At 44.7% G+C, this 20,432-nt stretch overlaps 1 protein-coding gene across 4 annotated transcripts in view; it reads right to left on the reverse strand.

The window, feature by feature from the left end:
• Positions 1-20,432, reverse strand: part of Stat3 (signal transducer and activator of transcription 3) — a 54,865-nt gene that overhangs the window by 26,782 nt on the left and 7,651 nt on the right. For all 4 annotated transcript variants that reach the window (XM_006992903.4, XM_006992902.3, XM_006992904.4 and 1 more), the window contains exon 2: positions 211-361. In XM_006992903.4, the coding sequence (XP_006992965.1) occupies positions 211-338 (128 nt within the window). In that variant the 5' untranslated portion in view covers positions 339-361. The remainder of the gene's footprint in view (positions 1-210; positions 362-20,432) is intronic.

The following is a 20,432-nucleotide window of genomic DNA, read 5'->3' on the forward strand; positions in this document are numbered from 1 at the left end:
GAGACATAAACCTGACTTCAGCTGTTTCAGTGTGCTGAGAGCTGTAACCCTAAGGGACTAAATTCCCTTTGCTCTCCTGATCTTCCCCAGCACCTGCACTCATTCATGTCTTTGATGAAAGGGTTCGTACAGTGTGAAGCTAGAAAAGGCTGTATACCCCAACTCAACCCCAAACTCCCCAATTCAGGGAGTTTCTCAAGGAGGACTCACCAATCTTGACTCTCAATCCAAGGTGCCAGGAACTGCCGCAGCTCCATGGGGAAGCTGTCGCTGTACAGCTGGTGCAGCTGCTCCAGGTACCGAGTGTCCAGCTGCTGCAGCTGGTTCCACTGGGCCATCCTGCCGCAATCAGGGGGCGTAACTGTAAATCAGAACGTACGTATGTTCACTGCAAGCCCCTATGAAGGATAACCAATCGGCAAATATCCCAGTAGCTTTGAGAAGGATCTTGTGGCTTTGGTAGTTTTTTGAATACATGCACATTCACAATTCCTACCACCACATCTCCCCCTGCCCCCCCTACCACCCCCCCATCCCCCCACTCCCACCCACCCCCACCCCCCGCTGAGGATCGAAGCCAGGGCCTCACACATGCTATGCAAGTTCTCCACCACTGAGTAAATCCCCAGGCCATGGATTTTTTGAAACAGCGTCTCAGGCTAGCCGTGTTATCTCCTACCTCCGCCTCCTAGCTGCTTAGATTTCAGGCATGAGCTGCCATACATGGCTGTATCACAATTTCTTTGAAATTGCAATTAGGCATGATTCCAAGTTCTAGAATCCACTCTCAAGCCAAGCACAGTGGCTCCTGCCTGTAATTCCAGCACTCCAAGGATATTCTCATGGAGAGTTCAAGGCTAACCTGAGCTCTATGCACCTACTCGCCCAAAAAAAAAAAAAAGAGGGGCGGAGATACGGCTCAGCGGTGTAGTGCCCTTGTTACTCTTGCAGAGGACCCAGCTTCAATATCTAGCACCCACACCACATGGCAGCACACAACCATCCATAACCCCAGCTCCAGGGGATCGGAGCTGACACAATATTCTGGCTCTGAGGGCACTAGACAGGCACACAGTATACATATGTACATCTGGGGAAAACACTCATATACATGAAATAAAATAAAACTAAAAAATTTAAAAAAAAAATTAGCCAAACAACAACAAACCTATTATCTACCAGAGTCAAGTGAGGTTAACAAACTGGTATGTGAAGCTGAATGGTTTCTTTCTTCTGGGTTTCTATTTCCTCATCTATAAAATGCAGATCATTACTTCCACCCCTCAGGGCCACTGAAGTAATATTTCTAAAGCCCTCAACTAAGAGCACAGCACCCACCAGATGTTCAACACATGTCAGGTCCTTCCCACACCACACTGCATTCAGGCCATCTGTGAGGCTCTACAAAGTAAACCCGCACTAAAGTCAAATGCAGGCTGTGCTGAGGAAGGACAGAGAGCTTCAGGTTTACAAGGGTGAGTGGCAGGTACCTGGAATTTGCCCACTCAATGAAAGGAATTTTTAAAAAAAGATTCTAAATCTGGGGAGAAAAAAGTTGATCCTGGGATGGGGACTAGCCCACTGAAATGCTCAGCTCTAAGAAACCAACACAGCTAACCACTCATGAAAATGTCTCTCTAGAACAAGTAGTCTTGAGATCTAAAAATAGCCATGAGTAAGAGCCCGAGATTAGGGAGTGGTATGAGTACAGCAAACACTAGCTGGAATAAAAGCTGGCCTGCCGCAGCCCGCATCCAGCCTAAAGCACCGTGACTCTCTGTGTAGTGCGCCTAGTAAGAAACAAGAAGCTATTAGGACCCTTTTCCACACAGGCCACCTCAGAATCAGCCTCCTCATGGGTTAAAAGCATTACTGTCATCCTGTGTTCTTCAGGACCTGATTTGTATACAGTCAGCGCCAATCTAGAGCTGGGAAGATGGCTTAGTTGGTAACATGCCTGCCTCACAAGTGTTGAGGAGCTGAGTTTGGATTCTCAGAACTCACTTGTTAATAAAAAGCTGGATGTGGTGGTGTGCGCCCATAATCCTAGTGATGGCAAGATAGGAGGTAGAACCCTGGAACCCGTGGAACCCTGGAAGTTCAAAGGCCAGCTGCTCCAGCCTACTTGGCAAAGTTTCAGGCTAATGAGAGACAAATGACCTCCACAATTGTCCCCTGACCTACACACACACACACACACACACACACACACACACACACACACACACACCCCTACACATGCATGAGCATGCATACAAAGAAAACAAAATAAAATCTATATGCCAATTATGTAAACGTCACTACACAGGATTGCATTGAAACCCAAGACTCCATTGTTCAGCATGGGAGATACCAACCACATGTGGCCAATGAGCAATGGAAATGAAGATGATTTACACCCATATAGGCTGCATTTGAAAACAGTAAGAGAGAAAAAAATGTGCAAATCTCAATGTTGAAATATTACTTTGAAAATGTTGGAATAAATACATTATTAAAATTATTCTGCCCATTTCTTTTTACTTTTAATGCAGTGACTAGAAAATTTAATAGGCTGGATGTGATAGTACATGTCTTTAATCCTAGTATTTGGGAGGCAGAGGCAATCATATCTCTAAGTTTGAGAATAGTCTGGTCTATATAGTGAGTTCCAGTCAGAGCTACTAAAGAACCCATCTCAAAAAAAACAAAAAACAAAAAACAAAAAACAAAAAAAAACTAAACAAACAAACAAGACCTGACTTGTATTATTTAAAAACAAGGAAATAAGGACCCTGTTGATCTGGGCCCACATTATGAAAAAAGGTTGTGGTCCCAAGTCATCTGCTTGAAACAGTAAATTCCAGTGCTATAAATTAACTATAAAAACAGACACAATTGCAGAGCCAGTCCCAAGATAAAACCATAAAGCTGCACCCACTCTATGTCACAGATGGATGCTCCAGTCAGGTGCACATTTCAGACTAATATAAAAAATACTAAGTTGCCCACAGCTGACTTATTTCCCATCTGTAACTCAGAGACTTGTTTCATTGTTGATATTTGAGTGTTTTTAGCTAGTATGGTATAATAAGTAGGCTTTTTCTTACACTCAAAACTGGCTTGTGCCTTTTTCCATAAAACTGAAGTGTCAAGAATGACTAACTTTGCTGGGTGGTGGTAGTGTACACCTTTAATCCCAGCACTTGGGAGGCAGAGGCAGGTGGAATTTTATGAGTTCAAGGCTAACCTGGTCTACATAGTAAGTTCCAGGACAGCCAGGGCTGTTACACAAAGAAACTGTGTCTTGAGGGAAAAAAAAACACTAATTTTGTGTTTTGTTTTGGCCTAACCAAGATAGGCAATAGTGTCAAACTGCTCAACATGAAGGAAAATTACTCTAAATTAAAAGCAAAGAGCAGGTGGCATTTCCAGGGAAAGCATAGCATGGGTGTTTGGCTGACATGATTTAGCCCTGAGTATCCAACAGTCACATCCTTAGATGCTGCTCAGCTACAAACCATCTTAATTAACAGTCGGCACATGGCAATTGGACCGAATGTTCTTCACAGGAGTAGGGTATCCTTTAGCGATAACTAGCCCAACCATCTAGGAAAACCACTGCCAACCGCCTTTGCTGTAATCGGTTTTACTGGAAAACATTTAAAAGAGGTACTTTACAATCTCAATTCTGTTTTTCAAATTACAAATTGATTTAGAGGCTGGGGACATTGCTCGGTGGCACGGTGCTTCCCAGCATGCTCAGGGCTCTGAGTTCCAACCTCAGCACCACAAACACTAACAAAAACAAAAAGCCCAGGTTAGTCTGAATGACTCCAAGTTCTTTTGTTGAGCAGGGTCTGGCTGTGTCATCTAGGCTGGCCTTGAATTCCTGATTTCCTTGCCTCAGTCTCTGAGTACCAGGACTATAAGGGTACACCACACCATGCCCAGCTTCCACTAAGTTCTAACCAAAGTATTTTTGTCTTTAAAATCACTTGAGCTGGGTGATGGTGGCACACACCTTTAATCCCAGCATTCAGGAGGCAGAGCTGGGCAGATCTCTGTGAGTTCGAGGCCAGCCTGGTCTACAGAGCAAGATCCAGGACAGGCACCAAAGCTACACAGAGAAACCCTGTCTCGGAAAACAATGAATAAATAAATAAATAAATAAATAAATAAATAAATAAATAAATCACTTGAAGCCTGCACTTTAATAACCACTTCACCGAATGCCAGAACACACAAAGTGATCTGCCCAACAGTTTGAATGCCAAGTACCACCCTGGGTGCCAGAAGAGAAATCACATCACTGCTACAGTGGCTAGATTAGAACACGACACAGGCTTACTGCTCTGCTGGCTTTCATGAGGCTTCAGTGAGCAGATCATCAATGTAAAGTGTGTGTTGGTTTGAATGAGAATGGCTTCCATAGGCTGGATGTTTGGATGCTGGTTATCGGTTACAGAAACTGTTTGGGAAGGATTAGGAGGTGTGGCCTTGTTGGAGTAGGTGTGTCACTGGAAGGGAACTTTGAGGTTTCAAAAACCCACACCAGGACCAGTCTCTCATGATGTAAAGCTCTCAGCTACTGCTCCAGCACCATGCCTGTCTACTTCCTACCATGATGATCATTGACCGACCCCCTAAAACGGGAAGCAAGCCCCCCAACTAAGTGCTTTCTTTAATAAGAGTTGTTTTGGTCATGATGTCTGTTCACAGCAATAGAACAGTAACTAAGACAGTGTGATCCTATTTGCTTTTTCTTTTTTTAAAGATTTATTTTTATGTATATGAGAATTTTGTTTGCATGTTATGTGTTACACTGTGTGTGTGTCAGCAGAGTTCAGACATGAGTGCTGAATTCCCTGGAACTAGAGTTATAGATGGTTAATGAATGGCCGTGTGGGTACTAGAAACTGTACCTACAAGAACAATAATTGCTCTTAACTGCTGAGCCATCTCTCTAGCCCCTAGTGATCCTAGTTTCTATAGCAAAAGAGAAAAGGAAAATGAAACATCAAGTTACCAAAGACTTTCTAGACTTCTCAAAACAGGAATTTCTTAGCCCCTTGGGGATAACCTACCAACAGAAAGTCACAAGGAAAATAACTCAAGTCTAATGAGGAACTTCTTACCAGAAAGATTACCATTAAAGGAACAGTCCTCATTTGTATAGTTCAGTTGGAGGAAACCCAGGGAACTATAGGGGATCATATACAAGAGGGTTTTATCTCACAGCCTGGTAAGCTTTCTGAGTTAAGGCATGTATTCCCCATGTATGAACCTATGATAAAAGAGATGGAAGATGAAGAGAGGGACAAAATTCAAATGTACACAAAACCCATAATAGAAAGAGATACAAAGTAACTTCTGAAGGTGGGTGCGATACCAAGTAACTTCTGAAGGTGGGTGCGATACAAAGTAACTTCTGAAGGTGGGTGCGATACAAAGTAACTTCTGAAGGTGGGTGTAATGGGACTCGCCTGTAATCCCAGCACTGGGAAGGCAAAACAGGAGGGTCAGGCTGCTTCAGCTACACAGTAAGTTCAGTGCCAGCCCGAGTTACATGGGACCCTATCTTTTAAAAGAAAGACAATTCCTGTTTCATTTTGCAATGTGTCAAAAAATCTTCTTTAGGGGCCATGTATGTAGCCCTGGCAGGCCTCAACCCCACAAAGACTTGCCTGCCTGTGCCTCCTGGGTGCCAAGACTAAAGGTGTGAGTCATTATGCCCAGCATGTTAAAGGAAAAAAAAAAAACTGGTGTGTTATCCATAGTTGACATGGGATATGCACCATATTTGATCTAAAATATTTCAGATTAAAGGAGCAAGAGCTAGCAAACCTTTGGATTGAAAGAGACACAGCCAACCATGCTTTGTCAACCACTAAGTGCACAGCTTATGCTCAGAGCTGCCTAAGAAAGAGTCTGAGCTCTGGATAAAAAGCAACGAGAGACTAAATTTGTACAGAAGGTCACCTCCCCAGGTCGTAATTCTTCTAGTCCCCCAAGCAGACATGTTCCCTCCAATCTGTGCGGTAAGAGGCAAAAGGGCCAGAGGCGTGGGTGCAAACACTGACTACCACATACATCTGCTTGGGGGCATGCAACTTGACTGCAACATGGCCTCTGCATGGGCCTCCTCCTCAGCAGAACAAGGACTATCTGCCCTGGAAGGATGGATCTAAACTTAGGTGACATCACAGGTGAACAGGAGCCTCTTCCAAAGCCAGGTGCACAGTGTCCCTGTGCTGCTCCCTCTGCTTCCACAGCCCTGTCATCAGCACTTAACATGATGCTTCCTCAGTGCCTCAGGAAGCCCAGGAACAACCTGCCCCAGTTCATCCAATTAGCGAGATGTTACCTGAGATAGTCACAGAGCTTTCCCTGATGCAGGAAAGCATGTGCACTATAATAGACCCTTTTGTCATACCCTGAGGGAGGGAATTAGCATCTGGTGACCACATCTAAGGACGGGAGAGTTGGGTGATCCAATCTCTCCACAGATATTTTGCACAGGATAGTTCTAGGCCCTAAAACACACTAAAGATGAAAAATGCATGCCTTCAATCCCAATCCTTAGAGCATAGATGCAGGAAGACCAGTTTAAGGTCATCCTTTACTAACTGGTGAGTTTGAAGCCAGCCTGGGCTACATGGGACCCTATCTCAAAATAACAACCACCACCAATCACAATGGAAAAACTCACTATTCAAAATAAAAAGATGAACCTTGGTTAAAGAACAATCCAAAAGCTGGAACTGTGTTGAGCTGCTGAAGTGATTGCCTGGCATGCATGTGGCACTGGTTCCATTTGCAACACCACAGAGAACCATGCATGGGGCACAGGCAAACACCCAGGAGGTGGAGGCAGAGGGAGCAGAGGCACAAGGTCATCCTTATTATACAGGGATTTTAGGACAGCCTGGGTCACATGAAAAGGAAGAAAGAAGAAGAAGAGCAGTAACTACAGCTAAATATTACATAATACCTTTTCCCACTTGCTGGGCATCGTCTTGAGCATTTGACATACACTTACTAATTCATCTCATCTTGTGCTACTCCTGTGAGGTAGTGTTGTTGGTTTATTATTATTATTACATTTGTGTGTGTGTGTGTGTGTGTGTGTGTGTGTGTGTGTGTGTGGTCAGAAGACCATCTTCAGGGAGTCAGTTCTCTCCTTCCACTGTGTAGGTGGCAGGGATCAGACACAGCCTGTCAGGCTCAGCAGCAAGCATCTTTACCCCCGGGGCCATTTCACTGCTCAAGATGGTATTTTGTCTCCATTTTACAGTGGAGCGATGGAGGCACAGTTTTGCAGTTTGTGCAGGTCCTCGTGGGCTGCAGTGGCATGGCCCAGCATCCCGACGCAGTGTGCTGGCAGCAGTGCTGCTCCAGCCTCCTTGGGGATGGAGACAGGGATTTCCTGAGGAAGCCATGAGCTGAGCACAGTGCCAAGCCGAAGCACCCCTCTGGTGTCCCAACAGACATAAGGTGCCAGGGCTAAAGGGGTCTACTAGTCCTGCTGTGCCTGGTCCCATCTGGGAGGCCACTGTAATGGTGCAGACCACAGTTTAAATGGAATTCTAAACCTGGGGGTGATGGCACACGCCTTTGATCCCAGCACTCAGGGTGGTCGACAGTGAGTGCGTTAGGAGAGAAAAACATAAGCCACATCGGAGTGGCTCTTCAAATACTCAGCCATTTCTACACAAAGATTAACTCCAGAGCCTTAACATCAACTTCCCAGTTCTTCTTCCTTGGAATAATTCTTTCAGAACCAGAGGTCCCCACCTAGCTGCAGATTAGAATTAGGACATGGACAGGACATAGAAGTCAGGGACTGGAAGGACAGGGCAGCACAGGATAGGGGGAGAAAAGAAAGAGAAGAGGAAAGAGGAGGTGCTGGGGGACTGAGTCAGCTAGGCCAATCTGAATGTGAGGGTGGGAATCGGGTTTCCAGTAGGAAAGTTCCTCAGAGTAAATGAAGTGAGCAGCTGAGATGAAAACCCAGCAGAGACCTGGGCTCAGCACTGAATCCACAGAAGCGCCCGGGGCAGCTTGGTGGGTACGAGTGCTGCCAAGCAAGCACCAGGACAGGCTGAAGCATGAGATGGGATAGCTGGGGCTCACTGGGCTGCCAGCCTAAAGTAAACACAGTGGTGAGCTCCAGGTTCAGTGACAGCCCCTGTCTCAAGGGAATAAGAAGGGGAGTCACATGCTGGTGCTTACCCCATATCTAGAATGGGGTCCAGGAAGTTGTCAAGAAGCAGAAACTATGACATGAGATGGGGTTTCTAAAAGATTCGGAAAGCCATACTGAGAAACAGGGATGGAGAAGACTGGAAGGCGGTACACGTAAGTGACAATGTGATTCGTCTTACAGAAGGTCCCCCAGGCATAACCACAGTGGGAGATGGCATGAGTGTTTTGAGGTGAACATCTACAGATGATGTAGGGGAGCCCCAGCTTGGAGACTGAACAGCCAAAGTGACAGAGAACTGGAGAGTTAAGGAACAACCCCTTAGATCCTGTTGCATTTGACACTGAGGAGGAGACGTCCTTCCTGAGAGGCCTCACAGTCACAAAGCAGGCTTGGGGAGGGCAGGGGCTGCGTGGCCTCTAAAGCTTATCCAGCTCTGCTCCCTCAAGACACTGAGATTGCTGCAGCTCAGTAATAAATGGTGCAGTGAGACAAAAAAAAAAAAGGGGGCGGGGGTCAAATGTCCAGAGTTTGCGTTCCAGTTGACAGGAACGCCAATGTCCCCAGGGAGAGTCAAGCTGAAAGAAAAGTCAACCAGAAATCTGGAATTTCTAAAACACTCCTGGGCTTTTACACACAGGAGCTCAGCTGTTTCCCCACATCTGCCTGCATCCCTCCAGGCTCTCTAAAGACCTGCTACGGGTCTCTTTAAAGGCCCACTCACCACTTTTAATTCTGAGACTAAAAACCATGAACTATGAAAGCAAGAGATTGTAGATCCTGATTCCCCCTCCAAGATGGACGCCAGTTATCTAGCCTCCTCAGGCCTCTATTTCCCTATGCATAATGATGGAAGACAAGTGTACTCACTCCCAGGATCACCATCGGACTTGACTCAAAGCCCACAAAGCTATTAGGATACATCAAGCATGTATGGCAAGTATCTGTGAGTATTGCGAATGTGATCAACGGCCTAGATGACCCTGCTCCTGTCTCAGCTGCCACCTGCTTGCTGGCTAAGCTCCCAGGACTCACTTGGCTATTCTTGCTCCTCAATGTCATCCAGCTCCTTCTTTTACAGGCCCTCATGCATGCACACCTTCAACTTCTGTACTTGAAGGTCCATGATGACAAGAAGAGCCTTGGCTTTGACTCACTAATGTGTCCTCCTCCCCAGCATCCAGCACAATGTCCAGTTCATAACAGATGAACAAAAAGCACGTGTAGTAGAATGGATGAACTGGAGTAAATTATTCTGCATTTTGGGGACCAGATTCTCCCAGGTTAGGCCAAGCTCCAAGCAAAACAGTATTATTTGAGGAGTCCATCTCTTCCTAATTTGCTGTTTGGAAAACTCAAGAATGACCCTGTGATGGTTTGAATCAGAATGGCCACACAGACTCATGTGTTTGGCCACGGCTTGTTCATAGGGAGTGGCACTATTAGGAGGTATGGCCTTGTTGGAATAGGTGTGGCCTTGTTGGAGGAAGTGTGTTACTAGGGGCAGGCTTTGAGGTCTAAAATGTTCAAACCAGGCCCAGTGTATCAGTCTCTTCCTGTTGCCTGAAGAGCCAGATGTAGGAACTCTCAGCTACCTCTCCCGTACCACATCTGCCTGCACGCTGCCATGCTTCCTGTCATGATGATGATAATGGACTAAACCTCTGAAAGTGTAAGCCAGCCTCAATTAAAGGTTTTTCTTTATAAGAGTTGTATGGTCATGGTGTCTCTTCATAGCAATAGAACCCTAACTGAGACAGACCTCTTAAGGATCTTTCAACAAGAAAAAAGTTACTCAATCCAAAAGCAACATTTCAAGGCTGGGGAGGTGACTCAGTAATGGGCTTGCCACACAAGCCTAAACCTCTGTGTGCATCCCAGCACCCACAGTGTGGGTCTGTGAGCCAGTGCTTGGGAGGTAGAGATATAGGATCTGAAACAGAGCTGATAAAGAAAACACAAATTTTGGAATTTCAAAGTCACAAGCCTATGATACCGCCCAATGCTTAGAGAGAAAGCATCTTCCCAAATTTATTCAGGTCACTTTCCCTTTAAGTGACCCTAAGGAAGTCCTAGTCACTCAGCACAGGCCAATGTGGGCTGAAAATCCATATGCTCACACCTGTAGTACCAGCACTCAGGAAGCTGAGGCAGGAGGATGACCATGAGTTCAAGGCCAGCCTGGATTACAAGGTAAAACCCTGTCTCAAAAGGAGAAGGAGGAAAGGAAGGAAGAAAGGAAAAGAGGGAGGAGGGAGGAGGGAGGGAGGGGAGCTCCTTCTTTGGATGTGTATGGTAGCAGACACCTGCAATCCCAGCTCTCAAGAAGCTAAAGAAACATGAGTTCAAGGCAAAATCTTGTCTCCCCCCTGCAAAAATCAACAATAAAACTCAACTCTTTTCCCTTAAAGTCACCATGGATTTGCAGTAGAGCCTCACATCCAAGGATCTTTGTGGTGGATGAACAATCTGTCCCCTTCCTTCCTCTTCCCCTCAGCATCACAGTGCCAAAGGTGTTGAAACCACTGTTTCGTCTGTGGTGCTGAGGAGGAAACCTAGAGCCCTGGCATGCTAGGAAAGAGCTCTTCCACAGTTAAATCCCACCCCCACCCCCACCCCTTTGGTTTACAAAACAGTCTCACCAAATTATCCAGGCTGGTCTTGAAATCACTCTGTAGCCCAAGCAGGCCTTGAATTTGAAATCCTCCTGCCTCAGTTTCCCAAGTAGCTAGGATTTCAGCCCTATGCCACCAGGCCAGGCTTGTTATGAAATTGCCAATGCCTCTGTCAGATTCTCCTGAAAGGAGAAAGGTTCTCCAGAACTCGGCCACCACTCTGCAAGCAACACAAGGCAGGCAGGTAGGCCACATGCAGCCACTTGATCGCGATCCCGGAGGCAATCACCCCAGGCCAGCCACTCACTAGGAAATGGAGCAAAGCATAGCTCTTCCAGGCTTCTCAGTTGATACCCAGATATCTAATAAGAGAGACAAGCCCCCTCTGCTGTGCCTACCTAAATTCCTGCCCACAGAACCAGTGGACACAATAAAACATTTGTCCCTTAAGCCACTAAATCTGAGGTGGTTTCTTGCATGTGTTGATTCCCGTGACATTTCTGCCAACTGAATGACTGAACATGATCTTTACAGAGTCCAGCTTTCAGGAGAAAATATTTCACAATTTTACAGGAACAGGCTTTGCTGTGAACACTCTCTAATATAAACCTTGTTTTCTCTGCAACTCACTTTCTGAATGACTCATGCAGTCCCACTCCTTCAAAACATACTCTATACGCCGGCAATCCCTTGCTTCTCACTCCAGCCCCATCCTCTCTCATCCACCAGACTCTGAGGTCCAGCTGCCTCCTCAACACCTCCACTTAGATGACTAAGACTCCATGAGTCTGAGAGCAGCCGCCCAGAGGCTATCTCAGAAAAGGAAAAACAAAACTAAGAGGACAGTTGTGGCCTCCTTAGAGCGAAATGCAAAATGCATACTTTCCTTTGCAGTTTCATAACTGATACATGGATTTAGACCAGGAGTAAAGGTCTCTCTACTGGCTTGGTGAACATTTCAGTGACTCTTTACCAGGTGCCTTGCTAAGCCCAGAGAGATACAGGTAAAGCATCCAGAACCCCACTAGGACAAAAGCCCAGAGAAACACAGGTAAAGAACCCAGAACCCTTACTAGGACAAGAATGAACGCCTGAGAGGCAGCTTCATGTAGCAGCTTCATGTAGCATCTAATGAGGCAGTGTTCCCCCAAAGGGTATGCAACCTGCTTCCCACTGTCTAAGACAGTGAACAGTGTTTTGATGGAAAGGCAAATCTATGAACCAGAGAGCTACCTGAAAATGGACCAGGCGCTACGCTAGAAAGCCTGTTTCACAAAGATAGCAGGACTCCAAGAAAAATGGTCATTCTGGAGAGGAAGGGGCAGCCAGCCGTCTAAGCAGAGGGAATGGCAATGTGCAGACACGGCATGACACGTATCTTCTGGGTGATCATGACCCAAAAGCCCACTAACACGACACACGGACAAAGAATGAAAAAATAAGATGACAGTGGACCAAAGTGAGAGGTCAATAGAAGTCTAGAATCTGGAAAGTGCAGGGATGGTAACTGAGCTAAGAAAAGATAGAATGAATGTGCCTGCACATCTCCTGTCAGAGGAGAAGTATGGTGTACAACCTCAAACAGCTCAAAGCTGGAGCTAGAAGGTATAATTGATGGAAGGGTCAAAAATGGGGAAAATTCACTGGAAAGTCTATATAACTGGGTGTGGTAACACACCTGTAATCCCAGCACTTGGGAGATTAATGCAGGAGAATGGTGAGTTCAAGGCCAGCCTGGACTATGGGCTACACAGTGAAACCAAATCAAGGTGTGAGGTATTGGGGGGGGGGGAGGGTTGAAAGGAGGAGGCAACTCCTGAGGCCTAGCAGGATGGCCCATGCCTATAATACAGCACTTAGAAACCTGAGGCAAGGTTACAAAGCCTGAGGCTAGCCTGGGCAATTTATCAAGACAGGGAAGGAAGAAGGGAAAGGAGGAGAAAGGAAGAGGGGGAGGAGGAGGGAGACGAGACAGGAAGGAGGTGGAAGGAGGGTAGGTAAAGGCATTTTTAGGGCTGTGATGGAGAAGCAGTATTTAGAAGCGGTGTACCATGAGACACCATCTCCGCCACTCTAGGCTAGCTTCTGGTCTTTCTTTTGAGGAGACTATTTGCTTTTGCATCTGAAGGTTTCTCTTTTTACTTGAGAGCTTCATTTATCCAGAAGTTCTAGAAGTTTGTACAAGAGCAATTTTAGCATCTCTACCACAGAAGAGACATGACAATCAAGGGAGTTGAGAAAACATGAGAGGCAAAACCAAGACTCACTGACTATCTGCATGGAAGCACAAGTATGAGGGAAGAAATGAATCAAGGACAGCTGCTAGATTTCTGGCTTGTATAGTGTGGTGGTTTCAATGAGAATGGCCTTCACAGACTCAAATGTTTGAATACTTGGCCCCCAGTTGGTGGAACTGTTTGGGAAGGATTGGGAGGTGTGGCCTCATTGGAAGAAGTACATCACAGAGGGGGCAGGCTTTGAGGTTTCAAAAGACTAGCACCATTTCCCATTGTATGTGTCTTTCTCTGTCTGTGTCTGTCTGTCTGTCTGTCTGTCTCTCTCTCTCTCTCTCTGCCTTGTGGTTACATCTCAAAATGTGAGCTGTCAGCTACTTCTTTAGTGCCATGCCTGCTTGCCTGCCTCACGCTCCCTGCCATGATGGTCTCTAGCCTTCTGAAACCATAAGCCCCAAACTAAATGTTTTCTTTTATAAGTTCCCTTGGTCATGGTGTTTAATCACAGCAATAGAGCAGCAATTAAGACAGTAGACCAAGATCTACCATTTATTTCAATGTTGGACTAAGAGAGAGGCACAAACTTTCAGAGAGAAAGCTATAGAGTTAAGTTTTCGACAGGATGACCTGGAGGCAAGTGCGCACACGGTACCCATGGGGAAATGCCAGGAAACAGCAGAAGGCAGGTGCGAGGGGCCCACAGGTGTGGAGGCTGGAGATGCCCGCCTGGCAGTCATCATCAGAATCGTGGCCAAAGCCATGGCTAAGGGGCTGGGGACAGCTTGCCTCCCGTGGGAATGCCCTGGGTGTGCTCCCAGCACTCTAACACACACACACACACACACACCTTCAAAGCAGGGGCTGAAATAATCTACAAAGAAAACACAGGAAGAGAAGAGAAGAGAAGAGAAGAGAAGAGAAGGGAAGGGAAGGGAAGGGAAGGGAAGGGAAGGGAAGGGAAGGGAAGGGAAGGGAAGGGAAGGGAAGGGAAGGGAAGGGAAGAGAAGCCACACAGAGAGGCCTAAGGCACTTCAGTGTTTGAGTTCAGGGAGAGGATGACAGGGAGTAACACCAGGAAAGGTCTGTAAGGGCTGGAGAGATGGCTCTGCAGTTAAGAGCACTGGCTGCTCTTCCAGAGAGCCTGGGTTTAATTCCCAGCACCTACACAGTAGCTCACAACCATCTGTAGCTCTAGTTTCAGGGAATCCAACATCCTTTTCTGGCCTCTGTGAACTGCATGCACATGATGCAGACACACATGTAGGCAAAATACCCATATATATAAAATAAAAATAATTTCAAATTTTTTAATTAAAAAAAAAAACCTGGACACGTTAGAACACTATCTTCTCACTTCTCTCCTTTAATCTACCCTCTGCCCTCCGCACCCCGGTCACACCAAAAAACAAAACAAAACAAACAAATAACCAACAGGGATTAAAAAGGCCCCAAGAGGGCCAACAAATGGCCCAGCAGGTATGGGTGATTGTTGTATAAGTCTGGTGACTGAGTTTAACCCTGGAACTCACATAAAATGGAGAGAGAACCAACTCCACAAAGTTGACCTCTGACCTCTACACACACACAAGTACCTGCATCCCCCAACATATACATCATGCACATACACAGTAATAGTAAGTGTTTTTTTTTTTTTTTTTAAGTTAAAATAAAAAACAGAGCCCAAGGAGAACTCTAGAATGGGGACTCTTCTCTCTCAAATTTTGGAGGCTGGGCATATGGATTACTGTCAAATACTTAGCCAAGGTTACATCCTTAGTACCAATTTAAGGCTAGTTTGTTCACATAGCTAGTTAGAAGATACGCAAGAAATTCCTGTTTAAAAACAAAACAAACAAACACTGCCACAGAGACAGGATTGCTGCAAGTCTGAAGCCAGCCTGGTCTACAGACTGAGTTCCAGGCCAGTCAGGGCTCCACAGAGAACCTTCTGTTAAGGAACCAAATCAGAATAAAATGACAACGAAAAGTAAAAGCTGGGTAGGATCCAAGTCAGCAAGGCTCAGCAAGGATTGGCTCCAAGGGAGGAGGCGATCATAATCCAGGGGACAGGGCTAAGAGCAGACACCGGTCTAAACAGAAGTGTCAGCCTCTAAGTGCGCAGTCTGGACTTAAAGCCTTAGGCCCGGCCGTATCTAAACACAAGGGAGCTAAAGGTTACCATTGTAATTACCAGCACTGGGTGGTGAGATACAAGTGTTTCACTTCCTCGTCTCCAGTTCACTAATTGCAAGCTTCCCAGCATTAGTGTCTACATGAGACTGAAGTCTAGAACAAGGAAAACAAAAAACTGTATAAGATGTTCTAAGAAGGAGGGCTGGGGGCACAGCTCAGCCTAACACGTGTAAGATTTTAAGTTTCATGAACAAAAAATTAAATACATCCAAGGAGTGCTGTGGATATAGGTCGGTGTCGGCACTTGCTTTGGGTGTTGTAGCCTTAGCACCAAAAAGTAAGTATATGTATGCTCAGATATCAAAACATACTGAGAACACTTTTCAAACTCTCAACCATTCAAAAAACAAAAAACACACACAACTCCATTTAAAGCTGGGTGTGAGATGGGCCTGGTAGAGCAAGCCTGTAAGCCCAGCTACTGGGGAAACTGAGGCAGGTGCTTCTCAAGGTCATGTCCTGCCTGAGCTACAATGACACTTGCTAGCCTGGCCAACTCAGTGAGACCCTGGTCTCAAAAAGAATTTTGAAAAAGGAGTAGGGGTGCATCTCAGTGGTAGAGAGCACTTACCAGTATGTGAGACCCTAAATTCTTGTTTGTTTATTTGTTTGCTTGTTTTTTGAGACGGGTTTTTCCGTGTAACCCTGGCTGTCCTGGAACTCACTCTGTAGACCAGGCTGGCCTCAAATTCAGAGATCCACCTGCCTCCACCTCCTGAGTGCTGGGATTAAAGGCATGCACTACCACACCCAGCTGTGAAATCCTAAATTCAATCTCCCTTGTACATCAAAAAGAAGCTAAACAACTTGGAGGAAAACTGCACAGATAGCGCATCAAAGAGAACACACAGATGGCCAAACATATGAAAAGAAGCACATCAGATGCCACTAGATTGCAAATCAAAACAGTAACAAGTAGCTTTGCCCATAACAGCCCAAACTAGGAAGCAAGCAAGATGCTGTTCGGGTAAATGGGTTCATATCCTAAGGGAAGGGCCATACAAAACAGTGTTACTTAGCAATGAAGAGAAATGGGCACAAAGCCACCAAAGACAAGGAGGAACCCGAATCCACACTGCTAAGTGAAAGAAGGCAAACTGGAGAAGCCAGTGTATCACTTCCATCTAAAAGGTTTACTGTTTGCATTATGACAGTCGGATGAATATTCTGGAAGACCTATGGAGAACTGTGGAGATAGCAGAAAAGGATGAACAATTGGCAGGAGCTGCAGGAGGGGTGGATAGGTAGAGTATTTGACTTGGAGACAGTGTCTACTTTAAGAGGTGGATACACAGCACACGTTTGTGATAATCCACTAAGTGGCCAGGCACAGAGGTGCACACCTGTAAAGCCAGGTCTCAGGAATCTGAGCTGGACAGATTCTGAGTTTATATTCACAATTGAGACTATGTCTCCAACACTAACAACAGGGAACAGAGTAACCTGTGGTGGAAACTGTGCTCCTTGTTACTAACAACATATAGCTGTTATTATCAATTGCAACAAATGTATCACACTAATGCAACAAATGTATCACACTAATGCAAGAGTTAACAATGGAGAAATTGAAGAGGGAAAGTAGGAGTATTTTCTACTTCATGTGTCTGTCAACCTACCTGTTACTCAATGTCCTCCTGTCCCTGATTCATTGAGTAACAGGCCCACTAAAGCTTAATAGCAAGACACTGCCTCAAACAAGTGTGTGTGTGTGTGTGTGTGTGTGTGTGTGTGTGTGTGTGTGTGTGTGTGTGTTTGAAATGTATTAATTTAATTTTAAGGAAAGCTTTAAAAAACAAACAAACAAACAAAAAAAAAAAACAAGCCTAGAGCTCAGGATGTAGCTCAGTTAATAGAGGGTTTACCTAGCACACAAGAGGCCCTGAATTCAGTCTCTAGCACCACATAAACCAGATGTGGTGACATGTGCTGTAATCCTAGCACTTGCGAAGTAGAAGCAGGCAGATCTATGAGTTCAAGGCCAGCCTGGTCTACAGAGCAAATTCCAGGTCAGCAAGGGCCACACAATGAGATCTTGTCTCACAAAAAATAAACAAACAAAACATAAACAAAAATCAAGGTCATCCTCAGCTATACAATGAGTCCAGCCTGGGATAAAGACCCTATCTCTAACAACAACAAAAAAAAAAAAACAAAAAAACAAAAAAACAAAAAACAACAACAACAGCGTATCCGTCTAAGCCCAGAAATGTTAACTACACCACAAGTTTTTCTATTACATCTTATTAAAGTTAATTAACACACTGGGAAAATAGGTGAGAGCAACTGGCCTCATCCATCAGCTCCACACAGAAGGTGAAAAAATCAGGGCCAGCACCATGTCTGCAGGAAAGGTGCTGCTGCCAACCTGGACACCTAAGTTCCATCCCTGGGACCCACAGGAGGAGAGGCAAGAACTGACTCCTGAAAGTTGTCCCCTGACCTCCACATGGGGATACATACACTCTAAATAAATTACTTTAATTTAAAAAAAAAAAGTTTTTTGTTTGTTTTTAGGAAAGGAATGGCAAAACTAGAAAGAAGCACTAATCAGGTTTCTGGGAGAGCTTGTAACCTAAATTCTAAAACTCACACCCACAGAGAATGTGGCCTGAAGCAAGAATTCACCTGGGATCTCCCAGTCAAACACTCAGCCGGAGGGAACCCTGAGGGGGCCAAGATAACATCAGCATGCTCCAGTGAAAGTCCTTCCCATTTGAAAGAGAGGAACAGCAAAGTGAACACAACAGATAAAGGAGCAGAGACTACAAGCAGATAAGACTAGCCAGTATCTGGTGGAACTTGTACAATCAGAGAAGGCAACAATGTGAAGTTAACTTTACTCTGTATCTGACTTAAGTCAATATTTCTTACAAAATTGAACTGCAATTCTACGCCAGAATTATCTTTAAAAATTATAGCCGGGTGTAGTGGTGCATGCCTTTCATCCCAGCACTCAGGAGGCAGAAGCAGATGTATCTCTGAGTTTGAGGCCAGCCTGGTCTACAGAGTGAGTTTTAGGACAGCCAGGGCTACACAGAGAAACCCTGTCTCGAAATAACACAACAAAAAGGAAAGAAATCAGCCAAGAGCTCAGAAGTTATGAGAAAATGTTCCTGAACACCTGTCAGCACACCCCAGACTAAATCCTGATCTGGTGACATATGGTTCTATCAGTCAAGATTCATTCTCAGGGAAGTAAACACCAGGAAAAATCAAGAAGATAAAAAGAAATCTCCAAAGCATTTTATCTTCAAAACAGTAATTTCTGTTTGAAATCAGGTCCTGACATCACTAATTTGAAGAATTTATGGCCCTTGTAAAAGTGTTTCTCAAACTAAGGACCAGTCTGTACAGTAATGCCTAGCAGAGGGGTTGAAATGGCCCTAGATCAACTTAATCAGAGTCATAGAATCAATATCTTTCCCCCACCCCACGTCCTCAAATAGCACGAGAATTCTTTTAACAGTTCTCAAACTCATTGCTCTTAGGACTCTCTATAACCTCAAAATTTGAGGACAATGTTTTGTTTACAGAGACCAAATTTATTAGACATGTAAGAACATACTTGTAATCCCAGCACTAAGGAAGCGGAGGCAGGAGGATTACCACAAATTTGAAGCCAGCCTAAGATATGTGAGTTCAAGGGTACCTGGGGATACAAGACCTTGACTCAAAACACTAAAAAGGGGGAAAAAAAAAAAAACTACTAGATATTATCTATCAATAGAAATTAAATGTATATGCCAGACAAAGACATCTGTAATCCCAGCACTCTGGAAGCTCCCTAAATTCAAAGCCAGCCTAGATTACATAGGAAAACATTGTTTCAAACAAAACAAAACAAAATTCATTTGAACAATTAACTCAGTGCACATTAACAGAAGTAACAGTGATGTCTTATGAAACGTAACCACATTTTCCGAAGGGGCAGAAATTAGTGGAAAAAGTGGCACCACTGAAAGTTTCTCAAATCTAGGGCTGGTGAGAGGGCTCGACAGGGAAAGGCGCTTGCTGCACATGTCTGGTGACCCAAGTTCCATCCCCAGAACCTGCATAAAAGCGGAAGGAGAGGACAGCCTGCACAAAATTGCTCTCTGATCTCGACACACATGCCTACATAGGCACATCACACACACACACAGACACACACACTACACACACACACACACACACACACACACACACACTACACACACACAGAGAGAGAATCATAATAATAAATAATGCATTTATTTAAAAAGAAAGTTTTAGAGATCTAATTTCTGGTTCAATATTAAAGTGTTAAGGCTGGATGTGCTACCTCAAGCCTGTGATCCCAACACTTGAGAGGTAGAGGCAGAAAAATTAGGTGTTCAAGGCTAACCTGGGCTAGTACACAGCAAGCAAGTATGAATCCAGCCTAGGATACATGAGATCCAAGAAGGGAAGGAGCGATTGGAGTCTCATAACCGCTTGCACAGATGTTGTTTTGGTGGAAATACTCCAATGAAAGCTGGCTTCACCAAGATATGGCAAATAGCAAAGAGAAGATGTTTTTATACAATCTCTCAAGGTAATTTGGAGCCTTTAATGCTACTCAAAAAATTGGCAGGCAGGTGTGGACTCTGGGGACATTTGCAGCTACATTAATATCCACTCCATCTTGTATTTTCCATAGAATGTCCCCCATGTGTTTTTGTAACATACACTAGTCACTTAGAAAACATTAGTTTTAAGATTTACAAACCTTCCAAATGCTGGTACATTTTATTCTCCATCATGAAAAATAAAATTGCATTTGTTAACACTTAAGAGTTACATTCATTAATATCAGGTGTGAGTTTTCTCAATTTTAATTTTTACTCCTAAGCTCAATTTTTTTCTCTTTTTTTAAAGTTCAAATTTTACAAATTGCAAAAAAACATTGCCAGTTTTTTTCTCTTAGACAAATAACTTCTCTCATTTTGAGACAGTGTCTACCACACCCCAGCTGTCATTCTTTGAGGGCTTTGCCCAGCTTAGGCATGTACTGGACCAGGCTGCACCCCAAACCCCTACAGAACACTTCTGCAGAAAAAAGCAATCACTTTTTAATGAACAAGCTTTACTTTGAAAGTAGCTCTTTAAAAAGAATATAGAGGGATTGACATTTATTCATTTACTCACAGTTGGCATTTTGAGATAGGCTCTCATTCTGTAGCCCTGGCTAGCTGGCACTTGTTCTGC

This window comes from Peromyscus maniculatus, chromosome 8 (genome assembly GCF_049852395.1).
Source record: "Peromyscus maniculatus bairdii isolate BWxNUB_F1_BW_parent chromosome 8, HU_Pman_BW_mat_3.1, whole genome shotgun sequence".
NCBI lineage: Eukaryota > Metazoa > Chordata > Mammalia > Rodentia > Cricetidae > Peromyscus > Peromyscus maniculatus.